The 16799-nt window shown below is 38.0% G+C and overlaps 1 protein-coding gene across 2 annotated transcripts in view; it reads right to left on the bottom strand.

The window, feature by feature from the left end:
* Positions 1-383: 383 nt before the first annotated feature.
* LOC144439668 (dual specificity tyrosine-phosphorylation-regulated kinase 1A-like) overlaps positions 384-16799 on the bottom strand; it is a 70001-nt gene continuing 53585 nt past the window's right edge. For both annotated transcript variants that reach the window (XM_078128902.1, XM_078128901.1), the window contains exons 4-10: positions 14599-14746; positions 12280-12566; positions 7557-7703; positions 6620-6760; positions 6327-6457; positions 3647-3843; positions 384-2201 (exon numbers count right to left, since the gene is read on the bottom strand). In XM_078128902.1, coding sequence (XP_077985028.1) covers positions 1405-2201; positions 3647-3843; positions 6327-6457; positions 6620-6760; positions 7557-7703; positions 12280-12566; positions 14599-14746 — 1848 coding nt within the window. In that variant the 3' untranslated portion in view covers positions 384-1404. The remainder of the gene's footprint in view (positions 2202-3646; positions 3844-6326; positions 6458-6619; positions 6761-7556; positions 7704-12279; positions 12567-14598; positions 14747-16799) is intronic.

Genomic DNA, 16799 nt, shown 5'->3' with positions numbered 1-16799 from the left:
ATTCCCACTTTAGGATTATACCAAGTGGACTGATCCCTTGTACATTCCCACTTTAGGATTATACCAAGTGGACTGATCCCATGTACATTCCCACTTTAGGATTATACCAAGTGGACTGATCCCTTGTACATTCCCACTTTAGGATTATACCAAGTGGACTGATCCCATGTACATTCCCACTTTAGGATTATACCAAGTGGACTGATCCCTTGTACATTCCCACTTTAGGATTATACCAAGTGGACTGATCCCTTGTACATTCCCACTTTAGGATTATACCAAGTGGACTGATCCCTTGTACATTCCCACTTTAGGATTATACCAAGTGGACTGATCCCTTGTATATTCCCACTTTAGGATTATACCAAGTGGACTGATCCCATGTACATTCCCACTTTAGGATTATACCAAGTGGACTGATCCCATGTACATTCCCACTTTAGGATTATACCAAGTGGACTGATCCCTTGTACATTCCCACTTTAGGATTATACCAAGTGGACTGATCCCATGTACATTCCCACTTTAGGATTATACCAAGTGGACTGATCCCTTGTACATTCCCACTTTAGGATTATACCAAGTGGACTGATCCCTTGTACATTCCCACTTTAGGATTATACCAAGTGGACTGATCCCTTGTACATTCCCACTTTAGGATTATACCAAATTGTTCAAAACTCAGGTGGTGGGGGAGGGGGTGATGCCATTGCTATAGTGATACATGTAAGTTGCATCATATCATATTTGTAACTGTCTTACACAATCATGACAGTTAATGTTCAATTTTTAATAAAATCCTGACAAATAAACTTTTACCATTTTTTAACAAAACGTTTGTCCAGATAAGTATTTCCAATATCAATCTAGCAGCATCCTTCAGGAAGGTGCATTTCATCATTTTTCTATGATTTCCCAATAATTTTTCCCAATTTGTCAGTTTCAACTTAATTAGGGTGCACTCTGTGGATAAGAACTGATATTATTGGACATTGCCCCAATTGTACTCCTTATCTTTGTGATCTGAATGAAGAAACAGGAGTGAAATATGCACTTGTTAACAGCACATGATTTGCAGTGACCTTTGACACCATCTAAATCCCCCAATCTAAAGGACAGCAACCGATACAAAGTTGGCAGTCCTTGACGTTGCCATGGAAATAATATTAAAACACTTTAAAGCTTGGAGTCAACTGTACAGTTTCAATTTCTTTTGAGTGATTTTTTTTGTCCTTTTGTCTGTTTTTTTTTCTTTTTACAGTTAATTCAGATTACATGATTCTAAATGAACCAATGGGAACCCTTATCAGAAGACACTGTTCCCAAAATTCAGTAGAATTGTTTTAAGTTGAGCAATATATGTGCTATATCTAAATGCTACCAACTACAATACAGCTATTGTTGTCAATGGCTAGCTACAGGACTTTGTTGTACACAAACACCAATCATAGGTGATTCGTCACTACGCTCAACTGTCTGTCTTTGTGTATGTTGCTGGGCTGTTATACTTGGCCCAACTGTTGTACCACTTTGTGCTATTGTGTAAGGAAACGACACACCTGGTGCTGGCGCATATCCAGGTGCTATATGTAAATTGGTCGATTGACCTGGTTCATGTGTAATTGAAGTATGGAGTTGATACTGGTTGCCATGGTAACCCCCAAGCTGCATATTTAAGCTCCCAGTCTGTGTACAATCCAATTGTCCATGTTGGGGTGGGTGTGTGTACACCACACCAGATTGTGGTGGGTGCAATTGATGGTAGTAAATTGGTCCACTTTGGTCAATAGTTTGCACTGTGGAAGACATGTTATGTAAAGTACTTGGTTCAGTACATACTACAACTTGACTTTGTCCATGAGGGTTACTACTAAGTGTAGATGATGATGACGACGACGGTGAGTGGTGGTGGTGATGTTTCCGCGTCCTGTGACTATGACTATGTGTACTAGTACTGGGGTGCACAGAAGTGTTCACAAGTGACGTTGTCTTTGTATCACCTGTTCCCCACATCTGATGTGAATGTTGTTGCTGTGTATGAAGGTGTCCTGGATGTGGCATTGTTGCCATGGCTTCATATTCTATTGTTGCCGGGTTACTCCCAATGGCAGTACCATGGTGACCAGGGTTTCCCTGTGAATTCACATGGGTATGTTGATGAGTTGGATCAGAGCGTGCTCTACCTCCAGACGATGATCCACCTGTAGACAAATAAAATAAATCGAAGTTACTTTTTATCATTGATTTTATTCTTTGCAAAGTATTGAAATTCTCTTCAAATAAAACCAATACAATATCTATGCTATGAATTCACTTGTCAATTTATATGATAAAGTATATGTATAAAAATAAATAAATAAACAACATGTTTTCATAGTCGACAAACCCCCTCAAATTCTTCACTTCTATGTGACTGAATGGAGGCATGATTTAAAACTAATAATTGGTACTACAGCACCAAATAAATACTGTGTCTATGATGTGCAGGAATGGCATGTGATTATATGGGGTTAGACACTTGAATCACAGATAAGTAACACACAGTTTGGAAACAAGCCCTCTCCCATTGTTTGAATGTAGCCTCTGGTAAATATCACTATTATGACATTTATATAATCTCCAGATTAACACCTGGAACAATACCTGTAACACCTGGAGTAATACCTGTTTCCAATCTGCATGTTATTTATCTGTGCTTGAATAGAGTTTATGTACTAAATCATAAGTTATGCAGTAATATAGGGAGAATTGCTACTACAAATATGGCTGCCATTCATTAAAAATAGCGCTAATGGCATTGAAGCACAAAGTTATTTGGATGTTGCTATGGACATGGTCTTGTTGCTAGGGATATTTCCATACATTTTTGGAATCTTTATTACCTTGCCTACCCTTCCCACTTTTCATCTTTGCAATATAAACCATCATTTTCATGTTGCTATGGGTGTGGTCTTGTTGCTAGGCATATTAGCATATATCTTTTTGAATCTTCAGTCACTTACCTACCCATTCCTGTTATTGTTATAAATATACATCTTCATTTTGCTGTTGTTAAGGGCATGGTCATGTTTGCTAGATATATTTGCATATATTTTTTGAATGCTTATTCATTTTTCTATTAGTCCCTGTTGTTATCTTTGCAATATATGTGATCATTTGGCTGTTGCCATGGGTGTGGTCTTGTTGCTAGGCATATTTGCATACACTTTTTGAATGTTTGTTCACTTGTCTAAGAATCCCTATTATCTTTGTGAAATACACATTTGGCTGTTGCTGTGGGCGTGGTCATGGTTGCTACGGTATTTGCATACATTTTTTGAATGTTTACTCACTTGTCTACCAGATGAAGTTGTTATTTAACCAAAATATACTGCCATTTGGTTGTTGCTAAGGGTGTGGTCATGGTTGCTAGGGCCAATTGTGCCAAAAAGTTTTAGAAAAGATTTGCAGAATAACACTTCTTGAAACATCTCACCAAGTCTCAGTCTCATTGATCAAGTACTTTTTGAGATATAAATTTTTGACCAAAATTCATATTTTTACACCTAATTTGCATATCACTGATTGACTTTATGCACTGTATAACTTACATTGGATTGACTTGTTTTAAGGAGAAAAGCAACAAGATTTTAGAATTCAGGATTACCTCTTGATCCAGTTGAACTAGATGTTGATGAGGCAGATGATGATCCACCAGCACCGCCTCCAGTCTGCTGTTCTATAGCAGGACTAGTAGACGTACTATTGGATGTATTCGTTCCTTCATCGGTGGTCCGCTTGAAAAAAGAATGCTGTAATGCATGATATGGCTTGATCCTTGTAGCAGGGTCAAAGTCTAACATCCTGAAAAAGAGACAACAAAAGATGTATTATGGTAAGTGTAAGGGGTTGTATTATGGTAAGTGTAAGGGGTTGTATTATAGTAAGTGTAAGGGGTTGTATTATGGTAAGTGTAAGGGTTGTATTATTGTAAGTGTAAGGGGTTGTATTATAGTAAGTGTAAGGGGTTGTATTATGGTAAGTGTAAGGGGTTGTATTATTGTAAGTGTAAGGGGTTGTATTATGGTAAGTGTAAGGGGTTGTATTATGGTAAGTGTAAGGGGTTGTATTATTGTAAGTGTAAGGGGTTGTATTATAGTAAGTGTAAGAGTTGTATTATAGTAAGTGTAAGGGGTTGTATTATAGTAAGTGTAAGGGTTGTATTATAGTAAGTGTAAGGGTTGTATTATAGTAAGTGTAAGGGGTTGTATTATAGTATAAGTGTAAGGGGTTGTATTATAGTAAGTGTAAGGGGTTGTATTATAGTAAGTGTAAGGGGTTGTATTATAGTATAAGTGTAAGGGGTTGTATTATAGTAAGTGTAAGGGTTGTATTATAGTAAGTGTAAGGGGTTGTATTATAGTAAGTGTAAGGGGTTGTATTATAGTATAAGTGTAAGGGGTTGTATTATAGTAAGTGTAAGGGGTTGTATTATGGTAAGTGTAAGGGGTTGTATTATAGTAAGTGTAAGGGGTTGTATTATAGTAAGTGTAAGGGGTTGTATTATAGTAAGTGTAAGGGGTAGTATTATAGTAAGTGTAAGGGGTTGTATTATAGTAAGTGTAAGGGGTTGTATTATGGTAAGTGGAAGGAGTTGTATTATAGTAAATGTAAGGGGTTGTATTATAGTAAGTGTAAGGGGTTGTATTATGGTAAGTGTAAGGGGTTGTATTATAGTAAGTGTAAGGGGTTGTATTATAGTAAGTGTAAGGGGTTGTATAATAGTAAGTGTAAGGGGTTGTATTATGGTAAGTGTCAGGGGTTGTATTATAGTAAGTGTCAGGGGTTGTATTATAGTACACTAAGTGTAAGGGGTTGTATTATAGTAAGTGTAAGGGGTTGTATTATAGTAAGTGTAAGGGGTTGTATTATGGTAAGTGTAAGGGGTTGTATTATGGTAAGTGTAAGGGGTTGTATTATAGTAAGTGTAAGGGGTTGTATTATAGTAATTGTAAGGGGTTGTATTATAGTAAGTGTAAGGGGTTGTATTATGGTAAGTGTAAGGGGTTGTATTATAGTAAGTGTAAGGGGTTGTATTATAGTAAGTGTAAGGGGTTGCATTATAGTAAGTGTAAGGGGTTGTATTATAGTAAGTGTAAGGGTTGTATTATAGTAAGTGTAAGGGGATGTATTATAGTAAGTGTAAGGGGTTGTGTTATAGTAAGTGTAAGGGGTTGCATTATAGTAAGTGTAAGGGGTTGTATTATAGTAAGTGTAAGGGGTTGTATTATAGTAAGTGTAAGGGGTTGTATTATAGTAAGTGTAAGGGGTTGTATTATAGTAAGTGTAAGGGGTTGTATTATAGTAAGTGTAAGGGGTTGTATTATAGTAAGTGTATGGGGTTGTATTATGGTAAGTGTAAGGGGTTGTATTATAGTAAGTGTAAGGGGTTGTATTATAGTAAGTGTAAGGGGTTGTATTATAGTAAGTGTAAGGGGTTGTATTATAGTAAGTGTAAGGGGTTGTATTATAGTAAGTGTAAGGGGTTGTATTATAGTAAGTGTAAGGGCTTGTATTATGGCAAGCGTAAGGGCTTGTATTATGGCAAGTGTAAGGGGTTGTATTATAGTAAGTGTAAGGGGTTGTATTATAGTAAGTGTAAGGGGTTGTATTATAGTAAGTGTAAGGGGTTGTATTATAGTAAGTGTATGGGGTTGTATTATAGTAAGTGTAAGGGGTTGTATTATAGTAAGTGTATGGGGTTGTATTATAGTAAGTGTAAGGGGATGTATTATAGTAAGTGTAAGGGGTTGTATTATAGTAAGTGTAAGGGGATGTATTATAGTAAGGGGTTGTATTATGGTAAGTGTATGGGGTTGTATTATAGTAAGTGTAAGGGGTTGTATTATAGTAAGTGTAAGGGGTTGTATAATAGTAGGTGTAAGGGGTTGTATTATAGTAAGGGGTTGTATTATGGTAAGTGTAAGGGGTTGTATTATAGTAAGTGTATGGGGTTGTATTATAGTAAGTGTAAGGGGTTGTATTATAGTAAGTGTATGGGGTTGTATTATAGTAAGTGTAAGGGGTTGTATTATAGTAAGTGTAAGGGGTTGTATAATAGTAGGTGTAAGGGGTTGTATTATAGTAAGGGGTTGTATTATGGTAAGTGTAAGGGGTTGTATTATAGTAAGTGTATGGGGTTGTATTATAGTAAGTGTAAGGGGTTGTATTATAGTAAGTGTAAGGGGTTGTATTATAGTAAGTGTAAGGGGTTGTATTATAGTAAGTGTAAGGGGTTGTATTATAGTAAGCATTCTGACCCTTACAGGTGATATAAGTACACTCACCTAAGAATAAGATCTTTAAATTTCAAATAATCAGACAAAGTGTGTCCAGCTTCACCAGCTCTCCTTCCACCAGGTCCACCTGTTTCAGCACCAATTATGTCATGCAATTTGCGAGTTCCAGGACTCTTGTACTGTAGTAAAATACAAAGTAATCAGTTTATGAGTTCTAGGACTCTTGTACTGTAGTAAAATACAAAGTAATCAGTTTACGAGTTCCAGGACTCTTGTACTGTAGTAAAATACAAAGTAATCAGTTTATGAGTTCCAGGACTCTTGAAGACAAGGAGACTTACCTTTTTACCATCTCTGGGTTTCTTCAAGACATATGAACCATCAGGAAGCTTGTCAAAGAATTTCCTTGCCTTAGGTGCTTGATCTAGTATGTGTTTTGGTGGTGTTCCTAACACTTCCACTACTTTATTCATTTGATCCACCTGACAAATTACAATATTGTTTAAATGCATCACAACATGAAATACAATAATATAAATAATAACAAACACATCACCAAATCATTTCATACCTAGCCAATAGCAAAAATTGTTTTGTCAGGTAAGCCAAAAGCATTATTTGTTTGATATCTATTATATCATTCATTCAATCAATCAAGTTTCTATGATTTCCAGAGCAATGTTCTGTTCAGTAGCACTGAATGGCTAAAGCACACCATATGCTTTGGTGAACAATTCAGTCTTCAGTTTTGTTTTGAAACAATCCTGGCTGGAGGCTTGGTGAATGTCAAGTGGCAAAGAGTTCCATAGTTTGGGGGTGACATATGAGAATGAATGACCTCCATAGGTGACTTGTCTGTAATTTGTTGTTGCTATCTAACCAATATGATGTCTTATTATTGTGTGTCAGCTCGCCAATAGGATGTCTTATTATTTGTCAGCTAGCCAAAAGGTGTCACAGTTTTATTTCATACTTAGCAAACACAGTGAATTGTTTGTCAGCTAGCCAATAGGATGTCTTATTTCATACTTAGCCAACACAGTGAATTGTTTGTCAGCTAGCCAATAGGATGTCTTATTTCATACTTAGCCAACAGAGTGAATTGTTTGTCAGCTAGCCAATAGGATGTCTTATTTCATACTTAGCCAACAGCATGAATTGTTCGTCAGCTAGCCAATAGGATGTCTTATTTCATACTTAGCCAACAGCATTTACTGCTTCATACCTAGCCTATATGATTCATTGTTTGAGGTACCCAATAGTATGTATGTATCTTACCTCATTTGATCCACTAAATAGTGGTTCTCCTGTGTGCATTTCTACCAGTATGCACCCTAAACTCCACATGTCAATGGCCAAGTCATAGGGAATACCTAGTAAGACTTCCGGTGACCTGTAAAACCGACTTTGAATATACTGGTAGATCTGAAATTCAAATATACAAATCTTGTCTTATAATAGTGTACAATATATCCAACTTAATAGCAGTGTTCTCCATAAGCACTTTTAAAGGAGCGACCCGCCGATCAAATTTTGCTGCCGCCCCTTTAAATTTACATACCAGCTGCTCAGAACTTTGATGTGTTCAGCCTGCGTTTGTTCGGAGACAGCCCACTACTCCTTGTTTCACTAGGAGATGCTTATGTACACGCTAATACACTGTTGTCTGACAACTAAAAACAGTTCTAATTATGACTTGTTTGTTGGGTTTAGTCCTAAGGTGTAATAAATAAATATAATAAACGTATTTCACACCTACGAGCTGACAGGATTGCATAACGGCAAGCATGACATTGACATCATAAAGTACATGTTCATTTGTTTCCCAAGAACCATCAAAAGAGTGTAATACACCAATATCCATTTAGATATTATTTCCAATCATCAGTTTTGTTTTCAATTTTACTCTGAAAATACTTTTAGCTTGTCGTTTGACATCATTCATCATGAAATTTTGAGCGACTGAAAAATATGCATTTTCCAATATGATTCATGGTAAGTCTCGAGTTTCAAAAGATTTAAGACAGACAATGCCTGCATGTAAATATAGACAATATTTACATGAACTTAAATTAAGGACTTTGCTTTGATTTCACCAAGGCATTGAAGTTGTAGACTTGAGTTAGAAACAGAAATATTAAACTGTCATCATCTCAGTAGGAAGAATTTTGAAGCAGTCTGTATTTGTAGAAATATGTAGAAATATTTTACTACTAAACTACAAATAGCCCAGGACAGTAGCCCAGGCCTTGCTATCACAATTCTACAAGTAAAGAAAAATGTACTGGATCATTTGAGTAGCTAGTATATAAAAAAATTGCTTGCACATTTATGTAAATATATGCTAATTGATATGCTAATATTTATGAAAATTAGCCACACTCTTAATTTTTTCATCTGTGCAGAACACTTCTCCAAAGATTCAACCAGATACAGAAAGTTCAGGATGTCATACTCCAGATGTCATACTGGTCTGGAGAGGGCGCCATACTAATTTCCCCATACCTAACACACACATCACATCTATGTTTGTGGAAAGTAATTTGGTTTATTCTGCTGTATTTTCACTCGCTTATCACTCATGCAAATAAACCAAATCACTTGTGAAAATAACTTCTGTATTCCCTACCATCCACTGTGAGGTGGTGGGGTCTCTGTCATAATACTGAACCTACCATCCACTGTGAGGTGGTGGGGTCTCTGTCATAATACTGAACCTACCATCCACTGTGAGGTGGTGGGGTCTCTGTCATAATACTGAACCTACCATCCACTGTGAGGTTGTGGGGTCCCTGTCATACTACTGAACCTACCATCCACTGTGAGGTGGTGGGGTTCCTGTCATACTACTGAACCTACCATCCACTGTGAGGTGGTGGGGTCCCTGTCATACTACTGAACCTACCATCCACTGTGAGGTGGTGGGGTCCCTGTCATACTACTGAACCTACCATCCACTGTGAGGTGGTGGGGTCCCTGTCATACTACTGAACCTACCATCCACTGTGAGGTGGTGGGGTCCCTGTCATACTACTGAACCTACCATCCACTGTGAGGTGGTGGGGTTCCTGTCATACTACTGAACCTACCATCCACTGTGAGGTGGTGGGGTCCCTGTCATACTACTGAACCTACCATCCACTGTGAGGTGGTGGGGTCCCTGTCATACTACTGAACCTACCATCCACTGTGAGGTGGTGGGGTTCCTGTCATACTACTGAACCTACCATCCACTGTGAGGTGGTGGGGTCCCTGTCATACTACTGAACCTACCATCCACTGTGAGGTGGTGGGGTTCCTGTCATACTACTGAACCTACCATCCACTGTGAGGTGGTGGGGTCCCTGTCATACTACTGAACCTACCATCCATTGTGAGGTGGTGGGGTTCCTGTCATACTACTGAACCTACCATCCACTGTGAGGTGGTGGGGTCCCTGTCATACTACTGAACCTACCATCCACTGTGAGGTGGTGGGGTCTCTGTCATAATACTGTACCTACCATCCACTGTGAGGTTGTGGGGTCCCTGTCATACTACTGAACCTACCATCCACTGTGAGGTGGTGGGGTTCCTGTCATAATACTGAACCTACCATCCACTGTGAGGTGGTGGGGTCCCTGTCATACTACTGCACCTACCATCCACTGTGAGGTGGTGGGGTCCCTGTCATACTACTGAACCTACCATCCATTGTGAGGTGGTGGGGTCCCTGTCATACTACTGAACCTACCATCCACTGTGAGGTGGTGGGGTCCCTGTCATACTACTGCACCTACCATCCATTGTGAGGTGGTGGGGTCCCTGTCATACTACTGAACCTACCATCCACTGTGAGGTGGTGGGGTCCCTGTCATACTACTGCACCTACCATCCATTGTGAGGTGGTGGGGTTCCTGTCATACTACTGAACCTACCATCCACTGTGAGGTGGTGGGGTCCCTGTCATACTACTGAACCTACCATCCACTGTGAGGTGGTGGGGTCCCTGTCATACTACTGAACCTACCATCCACTGTGAGGTGGTGGGGTCCCTGTCATACTACTGAACCTACCATCCACTGTGAGGTGGTGGGGTCCCTGTCATACTACTGCACCTACCATCCATTGTGAGGTGGTGGGGTCCCTGTCATACTACTGAACCTACCATCCACTGTGAGGTGGTGGGGTCCCTGTCATAATACTGAACCTACCATCCACTGTGAGGTGGTGGGGTCCCTGTCATACTACTGAACCTACCATCCACTGTGAGGTGGTGGGGTCCCTGTCATAATACTGAACCTACCATCCACTGTGAGGTGGTGGGGTCCCTGTCATACTACTGAACCTACCATCCATTGTGAGGTGGTGGGGTCCCTGTCATAATACTGCACCTACCATCCATTGTGAGGTGGTGGGGTTCCTGTCATACTACTGAACCTACCATCCATTGTGAGGTGGTGGGGTCCCTGTCATAATACTGAACCTACCATCCATTGTGAGGTGGTGGGGTTCCTGTCATACTACTGAACCTACCATCCATTGTGAGGTGGTGGGGTTCCTGTCATACTACTGAACCTACCATCCACTGTGAGGTGGTGGGGTCCCTGTCATAATACTGAACCTACCATCCATTGTGAGGTGGTGGGGTTCCTGTCATACTACTGAACCTACCATCCATTGTGAGGTGGTGGGGTTCCTGTCATACTACTGAACCTACCATCCACTGTGAGGTGGTGGGGTCCCTGTCATAATACTGAACCTACAATCCACTGTGAGGTGGTGGGGTCCATGTCATACTACTGCACCTACCATCCATTGTGAGGTGGTGGGGTCCCTGTCATACTACTGCACCTACCATCCACTGTGAGGTGGTGGGGTCCCTGTCATACTACTGAACCTACCATCCATTGTGAGGTGGTGGGGTCCCTGTCATACTACTGAACCTACAATCCACTGTGAGGTGGTGGGGTTCCTGTCATACTACTGAACCTACCATCCACTGTGAGGTGGTGGGGTTCCTGTCATACTACTGAACCTACCATCCACTGTGAGGTGGTGGGGTTCCTGTCATACTACTGCACCTACCGTCCACTGTAAGGTGGTGAGGTTCCTGTCATACTACTGCACCTACCATCCACTGTGAGGTGGTGGGGTTCCTGTCATACTACTGAACCTACCATCCACTGTGAGGTGGTGGGGTTCCTGTCATACTACTGAACCTACCATCCACTGTGAGGTGGTGGGGTTCCTGTCATACTACTGAACCTACCATCCACTGTGAGGTGGTGGGGTCTCTGTCATAATACTGCACCTACCATCCACTGTGAGGTGGTGGGGTTCCTGTCATAATACTGCACCTACCATCCACTGTGAGGTGGTGGGGTTCCTGTCATACTACTGAACCTACCATCCACTGTGAGGTGGTGGGGTTCCTGTCATAATACTGAACTAGACTGTGAGTGGAGGTGTAAATGGTAACAATACCATACAGGACTAGACTATGTGTAAATGGTAACGATACCATACAGGACTAGACTATGTGTAAATGGTAACGATACCATACAGGACTAGACTATGTGTAAATGGTAACGATACCATACAGGACTAGACTATGTGTAAATGGTAACGATACCATACAGGACTAGACTATGTGTAAATGGTAATGATACCATACAGGACTATCAATATTGGTGTTTTTCTCTCACACTTTCATTTTATATTTTGAAATCTGTCAATATAAAATGTGAGTCAATGAACTTAGTAGGTCATGCAGCAGTGTACATATGACATAATTACACTTACCCTTTCTCCTAGATGACATAATTACACTTACCCTTTGTCCTAGATGACATAATTACACTTACCCTTTGTCCTAGATGACACAATTACACTTACCCTTTGTCCTAGATGACATAATTACACTTACCCTCTGTCCTAGATGACATAATTACACTTACCCTTTGTCCTAGATGACATAATTACACTTACCCTTTGTCCTAGATGACATAATTACACTTACCCTTTGTCCTAGCTGACATGAACTCCCAAAGTCTACAATTTTGATTGCACTCCGTTTTGGGTTGCAGAGAAGAATGTTTTCTGGTTTGAGGTCACAGTGTATTATGTTGAGTTCGGGTGTTGCAAGGAACAGCAACGCTGTACACATCTGCTGGGCAAACTTACGAGTCAAATTGAGGGAAACTCCACGAAAGTTGGTATTCCGAAGTAAATCATACAAATTGTATGATAAGAGTTCAAAGACCAAACAGAGATGATTCCTGAACATAAAATGTCTCTTTAGACGAACTGCAATAACAAATATAAAAAAAACATTACCATGTAAATATTATCAACTTGTATGATCAGATGAATCCACATTATGTCTATACTATGTCTATACTCCAAATAGTCTAGTATTTGAATCTATACTATGTCTATACTACAAATAGTCTAGTATTTGAATCTATACTATGTCTATACTCCAAATAGTCTAGTATTTGAATCTTTACTATGTCTATACTCCAAATAGTCTAGTATTTGAATCTTTACTATGTCTATACTCCAAATAGTCCAGTATTTGAATCTATACTATGTCTATACTACCAATGCAATAGTCTAGTATTTGAATCTATACTGTCTATACTCCAAATAGTCCAGTATTTGAATCTATACTATGTCTATACTCCAAATAGTCTAGTATTTGAATCTATACTATGTCTATACTACCAATAGTCTAGTATTTGAATCTATACTATGTCTATACTACAAATAGTCTAGTATTTGAATCTATACTATGTCTATACTACCAATAGTCCAGTATTTGAATCTATACTATGTCTATACTACCAATAGTCCAGTATTTGAATCTATACTATGTCTATACTCCAAATAGTCTAGTATTTGAATCTCTACTATGTCTATACTACCAATAGTCCAGTATTTGAATCTATACTATGTCTTTACTCCAAATAGTCTAGTATTTGAATCTTTACTATGTCTATACTACCAATAGTCAAGTATTTGAATCTATACTATGTCTATACTACCAATAGTCTAGTATTTGAATCTTTACTATGTCTATACTCCAAATAGTCTAGTATTTGAATCTATACTATGTCTATACTACCAATAGTCTAGTATTTGAATCTATACTATGTCTATACTCCAAATAGTCTAGTATTTGAATCTACTGTCTATACTATCAAGTCTAGTATTTGAATCTATACTATGTCTATACTCCAAATAGTCTAGTATTTGAATCTATACTATGTCTATACTACCAATAGTCCAGTATTTGAATCTATACTATGTCTATACTACCAATAGTCTAGTATTTGAATCTTTACTATGTCTATATTACCAATAGTCTAGTATATGAATCTTTACTATGTCTATACTCAATATAGTCTAGTATTTGAATCTATACTATGTCTATACTCCAAATAGTCTAGTATTTGAATCTTTACTATGTCTATACTACCAATAGTCTCATATTTGAATCTTTACTATGTCTATACTCCAAATAGTCTAGTATTTGAATCTATACTTTGTCTATACTCCAAATAGTCTAGTATTTGAATCTACACTGTCTATACTCCAAATAGTCTAGTATTTGAATCTATACTATGTCTATACTATCAATAGTCTAGTATTTGAATCTTTACTATGTCTATACTCCAAATAGTCTAGTATTTGAATCTTTACTATGTCTATACTACAAATAGTCTAGTATTTGAATCTTTACTATGTCTATACTCCAAATAGTCTAGTATTTGAATCTATACTATGTCTATACTACCAATAGTCTAGTATTTGAATCTATACTATGTCTATACTCCAAATAGTCTAGTATTTGAATCTTTACTATGTCTATACTACCAATAGTCCAGTATTTGAATCTTTACTATGTCTATACTCCAAATAGTCCAGTATTTGAATCTATACTATGTCTATACTCCAAATAGTCTAGTATTTGAATCTATACTATGTCTATACTCCAAATAGTCTAGTATATGAATCTATACTATGTCTATACTACCAATAGTATAGTATTTGAATCTATACTATGTCTATATTCCCAATAGTCAAGTATTTGAATCTTTACTATGTCTATACTACCCAGATAAGTCTTGGTACACGGCAAGTGTCACAATACCCAGATAAGTCTTGGTACAAGGCAATAGCAATAGACATTGTATAATTCTGTACACATAGCAATAGACATTGTATAATTCTGTACACATAGCAATAGACATTGTATAATTCTGTACACTTAGCAATAGACATTGTATAATTCTGTACACTTAGCAATAGACATTGTATAATTCTGTACACTTACCTATATAATATTTACTTTCTGAATCATATTTATTCATCAGCTCTAGTAGGCGTACTTCTATTTGTGCTTGATTTAAGAATGGTTTCTTGTTTTTGATTATTTTGATGGCTACATACTCTTGTTCCTCATGGTCATAAGCTTTCACAACCTGTGTACAAACAACAAATCCTTTAATAAAGTTTTATGTGATGTCACGTCCTTAAGTAAAGTTTTGTGTGATGTCACGTCCTTAAGTAAAGTTTTGTGTGATGTCACGTCCTTCAGTAAAGTTTTGTGTGATGTCACGTCCTTAAGTAAAGTTTTATGTGATGTCATGTCCTTAAGTAAAGTTTTATGTGATGTCATGTCCTTCAGTAAAGTTTTATGTGATGTCACGTCCTTAAGTAAAGTTTTATGTGATGTCACGTCCTTCAGTAAAGTTTTGTGTGATGTCACGTCCTTAAGTAAAGTTTTGTGTGATGTCATGTACTTAAGTAAAGTTTTATGTGATGTCACGTCCTTAAGTAAAGTTTTGTGTGATGTCATGTCCTTCAGTAAAGTTTTATGTGATGTCACGTCCTTAAGTAAAGTTTTGTGTGATGTCACGTCCTTAAGTAAAGTTTTGTGTGATGTCATGTCCTTCAGTAAAGTTTTATGTGATGTCACGTCCTTAAGTAAAGTTTTATGTGATGTCACGTCCTTAACCCTTTCACCACCAATGGCCTCATGGGATTGTGTGTTGTCCACCAGCCCCCTCACTAACATAATGTGAGAGTGAGTGTGGTGTAATCAAACTGATATAAAAATACTTAGAGTTGCTTATTTTTTAAAAATAAGGTATCATTTGAATGGAAAATAAATTTTCTACATCATAGTAGCAAATACATAAATTCAAATATCACACACATAACCGAAATATGGATTAATGTAATAAAATATTAATAAAACAAGCATAGGTTGTTTATTTATTGACATATCACAAATAAACAAAATATTTATATTACAAACAAAATTCAAATTACCAACATTTATGTTCCTACAAAACTTCTGTATACTGGTTAAATGGTCAAAATCGGCGAAAATTTGTCAGAAAATGTTATTTTTAGTCGTAATAAATTTGAACGAAAATAATTAACGGCTCACTAATCCGATTACGACGCAATAGTCAGCCCCACACCGGCAATCAAAGGGACAAAAATATCTGAAGTCGTCGCCCCAATACCTTCTGAAAAATCAGTTTGTGTAATTATATATCATTATTTGACAGAACAACAAAAAATTATCACCAAATTTATCCTCAAAATCAGTAAAAAATGCCCCCAAGTTGGTAGTTTACGAGTCCGAATCGGGACGCCAACGTGACGCTTTTCGCCGACATGTTTACCCACAAAAGCAAATCTGCAGTCGGGACTTTGAAGTTACGTTGCGATAATCTGATCCTTCCATATACTGCATCGAGTTCACGCAGCCATCTCCTTGTATAAAACATCGTATTCATAGTCAAAATTGAGTGGAAATTTCTACGAACAGCACCTTTATTTACATTGCAAACGATGTTAGGGGAGACAGATTTTGCCTCAGCGATGTTGAAATTTGAATTTTACATTGAAAAACTCGCGTAAAAAATCCGATCGGAAAATCGCCCATATCACGAGTAAGTTTCCCTCCACTGACCTCTACACACTGAGCTAATACAAATACAAGTCATTATTGAGCCGTAACAAAAAGAAATAAAACCAAAATAATCCACTATATAGCCCAAAATTACCCCCAGAACGTTAGCATGGGCGTCGGCACGGTCACAAGATTGCGTAAATTTGAACGACATTCAAAAATTCAACCGTAAACTGCCGTCGGCAGCTCACACGGCCTTAGCGGGAATTTGATGCTTACATACAAGTACTATGTGTTCCCATAGCTAAACACTTGTATTCAACGATGTATTTCAAGTCAAATTCTGTCGAAATATCCAAAGATAGTGACATAATTTATATCGTAGGCCATGTTATGAGAGCCGTTAATTACTTCCGCCATGTTGAAATTCGATTTCGTGAGCGAAAAACGCACAAAAAATTACGATCGCTTGTCATTTGAATCGTACTGGAGATACCGTTCACTGTCATGCTTTCAAAATGGCTGTGTAGATAAACAAGGCTAATACGCATGTGTGGAACTAGTTATGGCAGCAATTTTTGCAGCAATAGCTGCCGTTAAACGGCATA

This window comes from Glandiceps talaboti, chromosome 9 (assembly GCF_964340395.1).
Source record: "Glandiceps talaboti chromosome 9, keGlaTala1.1, whole genome shotgun sequence".
Taxonomy (NCBI): Eukaryota; Metazoa; Hemichordata; class Enteropneusta; family Spengelidae; genus Glandiceps; species Glandiceps talaboti.
Note: the sequence above shows the minus strand (reverse complement) of the source record. Positions and strands in the feature narration are given on the sequence as shown.